Consider the following 6,000-nt stretch of genomic DNA (forward strand, 5'->3'; position numbering starts at 1 on the left):
CACACCAATGCCTAGACAGCAAAAAGCCAATTTCAGATAAAATATCCGGCAGAATTCATCCCGCATATCGGCTGATGTCTCTGGGAAGTGGACTTCTATTGCTTCAAGTATGCTCTCCTTAAGTTTCAATTTATTGTCTTCGGTTGGTCTGGCTTCGTACAGCTGCATGAGGAGATTAACGTGAATGTACATCACCATACCTGTATCCTTGCAAGGTTGAATCAGTTGCATTTTCTTCCTGGAATCTTCTACGAGTCTGATCCCTTCTTCGACATCTGACAGATTCCCTTTCATTGCAATAGCTGATCCTTTGCGAGCAAGAAATACCATTGAACCTGCTTCTGAGTGAGTCATGGTTGCCACCAATCTTTCCATGTCAGCTATGATATCCATTTGATCTTGCCCTTTGTCATAAAAGAGCCTTCGCTTTGCCAGTTCTGATTCAAGCATTTGGAAAAGGATGTCAGAGTCATTTGGAAATTTATGCTTCATCTTTTGTACAATGCTAATGAATTTAGGCAGTTCCTGTTTTCCACTGTTGGTAATGACTCTCAGTTTGTAGCTGATGGTAGCCAAAAGTTTCTTCTTCTTGTCCATTATATTAACTTTGTGAGGTAGTAACAGATTTGGTCCTTGTATTCTGCTATTCCAAGCTGATTGCTTCAGAGTATCAATTTTGTCTCTCAGTAATGTTGCTAGGTAAACGTGACTACGTTTATATTCGAGTGCCTCTAGGAACAATGGTATGATCCTCTTCTGTCTAACGGCCTTGAGAAGTGCTCTGTTTTTTTCTGGGGCGATTTCAAGAGCGCGAATTTGCTTGCACTTCTGTCCTGTCAACCCATTTCGACGTTTGAGAAAGTTCAAAATATTATCTTCAGGGTCAAGTCTATCAACTAATTCAACACGTAGTTCACGTAGTGCTCTCTCTTCTAGACTTTCCCTGGTTTCTTTGTCAGATGATCCTCTTCCAAAAATTTTTTGCGCCATTTTCAAAGTCCTAGTTGTTTATTAATCTATAGCTGACCCAGGGTGTTATCGACTTCAGTAATGACATAACACTATACAAAGGCTCTTTGCGAAGAGTCATTCACAATTGTACATTTTGTATAACTGCTGGACGGACGATCATGAAATAGCACTTGCTTCCTTTATCGCCAAGTATGTAAGTTAACACATGCACCATGCCATTGTATTGATCTCATGGCATTGTTTACTCAGAGCCAGACAACTGTGAGGAATAGCGAGATAGCAATGCTTGGTCTTGTTAACTCACCTGTGTCAAGGTACCCCAATGGCGTCAACTGATTCTCATTGAGTAGTGCACTTCCCCAATCAAATCAGAAAGCTCAACATCTTATCTTCAGAGTCAAGTCAACTAATTCAAGTCCTTGATAGTTCCTTGATGTAAGGTTCTTTACATCAACTGCTGGCTTACGTTTTCCTTTCTCAAATACTTCGTATCCAGTGATACTATTGTACTGCAATGTATGATCCCGTATGTAAGACGAACATAGATTTACGATCGCTGGTTTTTGACAGCCGGTGGTCATTACTGTTTGTTGCTTCCCTCGCCAGGTACAACTGGAAAATAATAGCAAGCATTTGTCCTTTGAGGCGACATGACAATCAATATACCTAAAATTAGATCCACCTGCAACTTACCAATTGTATTGCAGATAGCCACGTTGGGTAAAATCGATCTGGCATGTTTCGGTGCGCAATCACACCGTTAGATAGTATTCAGTTGATCTAAAATAGGATCCACGTGTTCAAAGACATTTATTCAACAACATGAAACATACATTATGCACGAATTAATTTGTTTGTTGTCTACGTTCTTAAGCTGACACATATTAAAGTAAGCATTAAATGAATTGAAGCTCAAAGTTATAACTGTAATTGGTGCGGTGAAAGCCTGTTAATCTTTTTCCTATATATCTCCTTGGGGATTTCAGGTAAGAATAAGTCATCAGCAACCTGTGCTGGCCGTAAAAGGACATTAAATGGATCGGGTGGTCAGGCTCGTAGCCTGACGACATAGGGATATTAAAAATCAAACACTGGTTTATCTGATCCAGACTCGATTATATACAGCCTCTAGGGTGGAATATTGCGGAGATTGACATTAAACAACAAATAAACATGCCAGCACACTCATAATCAGAATGAAAAATACTCATAATCAGAGTAAATATTACGCAAGTATACAGCCTCACACGTATTCAGGCCAACAAACCTGGTCTTATCCTTTTGGATAAATTACAATAAAATCCAATATATAACTGATTTTTCTGTCCCTTTTGACACTAATATCATTACCAAGATTCTGGAGAAACATGGCAAATTTTCAGACCTCGATTACGAAACGTCACGCTTGCATTCCAGGTACAGACCCCTGAATATCTGGGGTAGAATAGGTCTTCAACAACCCATGCTTGCCGTAAAAGGCGACAAAACTTGTCGTTAGCAGCGTCTAACGGGATCGGGTGATTGGTGGACTTGGTTGATGCATGTCATCGATCCCAGTTGCGTGGATCGATGTTCATGATGATAAATCACTGGATTGTCTGGTCCAGACTCAATTATTTACAGACCGCCGTCATATAGCTGGAATACATCTGAGTGTGGCGTTAAACAACAAACAAACAAACATCTCAGGTACCAAGTAGTCTGACCATCCATTGTTCTCGCTGATTTAGGTTTAGGACCATCCAATCTGTTGAATGACATTGTGAGAGGACCCGGGTTAGCTGCAGGTAACACAGCCCTTCTGACAATCTGGGTAATGCGGAAGGCTGCAGTATCGGGGAGTCTTCACAATCTCTGAAAGGTTCTTGGTGGGTTCAACAAAGCAGCACTTCCCGGGAGAAGTCCCATTCGCTTTCTGGGCTGCGTGTAGAGGGGGGCAAGGTCCCTGAGCTGCTGATGAGTCTGACCAGCCTGACTGAGCCAGGATCACCCAAATCCTCTTTGCTGCATCTATTTAGTATAATCTGTGTCATAATAATAATAATAATAAGAAGAAGAAGAAGAATTTAATTTAATTTGAAAACTCTACATTGGTGCCACTAAAAACCATTACCCCAAAGATGATATAGGCAATGCACACATTTGACATAATTTTATTCATCACAAATATGAAAACCTTGGTAGACCTTGACAATAGGATATCAAACAAAAACTAAGTCAGCTTTCTTCAGTGTCAGTAAATGTAAGCATTTTATCCTCATGCTTACTGTGGGTAATAACAGAAGAAATCACGCATTCAATAAGGAAACTAATCTGTATCATATGAAGCCGTTAATATTGATTAGTATCATGAGGAACAAGGTTCTGTTGATAAGACTGACTCACTTTGACAAGTTACAAATCATGGTCATGGGGTACGTTGACTGAAATGTATCAACATCTTCGAGTTCAAACAACCACGTCACAACATTGTTGTGTTAATGTATTATACATAAAGGAAATGATGTCTATTGCTTCGTCTGAAAAGGAATAAGAGACAATGACACAGACAGCTAAACAAACCAGTATACCAAAACAAAGTAATTGTTTATGATATTTCCTATTGACTTCTCTCCCAATAACATTCAGTTCAGGACCCCACTGGTTTGAAGTTTTCTGCAGCACACTCTCCAAAACGAGTCCATTCAACTCATTCTCGATTTCATGTTGTCTTGTTTTACGTTCCTGTAGCTCGATGCTTTCAACCTCTTCTTTGAGATGACCAGTCAGTTCTAGAATTGGTCCCAACTCCTTCATATATCCACAACATATGGCCTTTTGTTCTGCCATATTAGCAAAATCCAAAGCGTCTCTCTGATTGTCTCGTTTCCGAGAGAGAACTGACTTCGCCATGAAGTAGAACATCTTTCTCCTGTTGTCGAAAGTGTGTTGCTGTGAGTCAATGTATCTCAGACATGCCTCGGCAGATCTCAAATCATCCTCAGAAGTAACACCGCCTTCTATACAGTTTCCAAACAACCCAATACCAAGATAACAGAATACAAATTTCAAGTACAACATCCTGGAATAGTCCTCCCGAAGTAAAGGTAAACCTTCGGCAAAGTGGACATTGATAGCTTCGTCGATTTTATTGATGATGTCCCGTTTGATATTCAGTAGAGGATTTTTCTCGTAGATTTGTAGAAGGATGTTAATCTGTATATACACAACCATCCCTGTGTCCTTGCATGGTTCAATCCTCTCAGCGAGAGCTCGAGCATCTTCAAGCATATCCATACCCACTTCTAGTGACTCTTTCATAGTCCTAGCAGATCCTTTTCTGGCGAGGAACATCATTGTTGCAGCTAAAGGCTGAGATGATGTTTTCAGGAGCTTCTCCATCTCATCAAATATATCCCCTCTATGCAAATCAGTATCATACACCAGCCTTCGGCTCTCTACTTCAGCGTCTAACAGAGTCAACATGACATCTGAATCATTGCCGTACATAGCCTTGTATTTTGTAACACAATCAGCAAATTCATTTTTCTTTCCGTCATGAGACATCAATTTCAAATGATAATGCAGCTTCGTAAGAGTCTTCTTCTTTCCATCCATAATAGCAACCTTCCTTGGTTGCTGAACAATGGTTTCAGTGGGTTCTACAGCTCTGTATTTTGAAACTGTCTCATCATCAAAGCCATCCTCATTATTAGAACATATGATTTTAGCCTGTTCTTTTCCCGAATGAATAGCTTGTTCTCTGTAAGTACAACTTCTGACACAGACCTTTTGGATAGTCCCTGCACATACAAGAACGGTGGTAGCATCTGGATCGAAAAGACATGTTCCATTGCTGATAGTGTCTATTTGTGATCGAGCAACAGATTCACCACTTAAGAAAGGTTCGCCACTTACATGGTCTGTTGATGGAGCATGACTGTAACCTCTTTGGCCAGGATCCTCTTGCCCCTGAAGATCTTTGATTGACTGTCTCAGTCTTCTAGCAAGATAGAGGTGGCTGTTCCCATATTCAAGTCCTTTGATGAATAATGGTATAATAGCTTTCCGGATGACGTTGTCAATGAGCAACGTAGCTTGCTTCTGTCTGGTTTCTTTAGAACTAATTTCTTCATATGTAGATGTTATAATAAATAGAAGGTGGATTCTTATCTTGTTAACAAAAAGGTTGAAATTTGAAGATAATATAATGAATATGAATACATTGTGTTAATACAGAATTGCTTAAGTTAATATGCTGATTTTGCGAACAAGTCTTTTATATAATTCATCTGAAAATGTTAATCTAACCTTAACTTTATAGATATCACAAGATAGTAAGATAAGAATGCAGGTGTAATACACACCGGGAAGAAGAGGTGAGGTGAGGTGAAATTGGGTTTAACGTCGCGTCCAAGATTATTGCACTTATATAGCGACGTGCATGCACGTGTATGTGTGTGTGTGTGGCTGCTTGTACTAGTCCGGACTGATGCCGATTTATAGTGCTAGCACACTGAGATACCATGCCGCAGTTTAACATGAATACCCGATTCAGACACAGTATACTGACTCCGAGCCGACCAGTCCTTGTTTTAGCCCCTTAATGCCGAGCGCCAGACAGGGTAACAACAAGTACCATCTTTTAACGTCTTTTTGTATGACGCGGTCGGGGATCGAACCCCGGACCTTCCGCTCCCCGGGCGAACTCTCTACCATTAGACCACGGAGGCGGTCCCGGGAAGAAGAAACAGTGTGTCATTTAATAAAGACAAGGTCGACATGCGGGGCAGGACTGACACAACAAATATTATCTCATACTAGCTGATTGGGTGACACCATAACCCAATAACAACTACTGGGAGGGTGGGGATAAATACATCCGCCATTCTGGCGAGAACATAGTAAAGGACGGTAACTCCATAAGCCCTACTGCGATAACTGATGCACATGTGGTCAAGGGGAGGTAAGTTGTAACTAACGCATGACAAGGTACATTTTAACCATTAAAATACAATCATTGAATTATATCTACCATATAATTTGATT

The 6,000-nt window shown here is 40.4% G+C and overlaps 1 protein-coding gene across 1 annotated transcript; it reads right to left on the minus strand.

The window, feature by feature from the left end:
* Positions 1 to 3,072: 3,072 nt before the first annotated feature.
* LOC124129978 lies at positions 3,073 to 5,083 on the minus strand. Its single transcript, XM_048387620.1, has one exon. It carries the CDS (start codon positions 4,567 to 4,569, stop codon positions 3,421 to 3,423), a length of 1,149 nt encoding a protein of 382 aa, XP_048243577.1. The 5' UTR covers positions 4,570 to 5,083; the 3' UTR covers positions 3,073 to 3,420.
* Between the last annotated feature and the right edge of the window lie 917 nt (positions 5,084 to 6,000).

The sequence above is a fragment of the Haliotis rufescens genome, unplaced genomic scaffold, assembly GCF_023055435.1.
Source record: "Haliotis rufescens isolate VD_foot unplaced genomic scaffold, xgHalRufe1.0.p SCAF_7, whole genome shotgun sequence".
In the NCBI taxonomy this organism is placed as follows: domain Eukaryota; kingdom Metazoa; phylum Mollusca; class Gastropoda; order Lepetellida; family Haliotidae; genus Haliotis; species Haliotis rufescens.

What these genes read in the sequence shown, in the direction of transcription:
- LOC124129978 (XM_048387620.1), bottom strand. Translation starts at nt 4,569, where the DNA reads ATGGATGGAAAGAAGAAGACTCTTACGAAGCTGCATTATCATTTGAAA.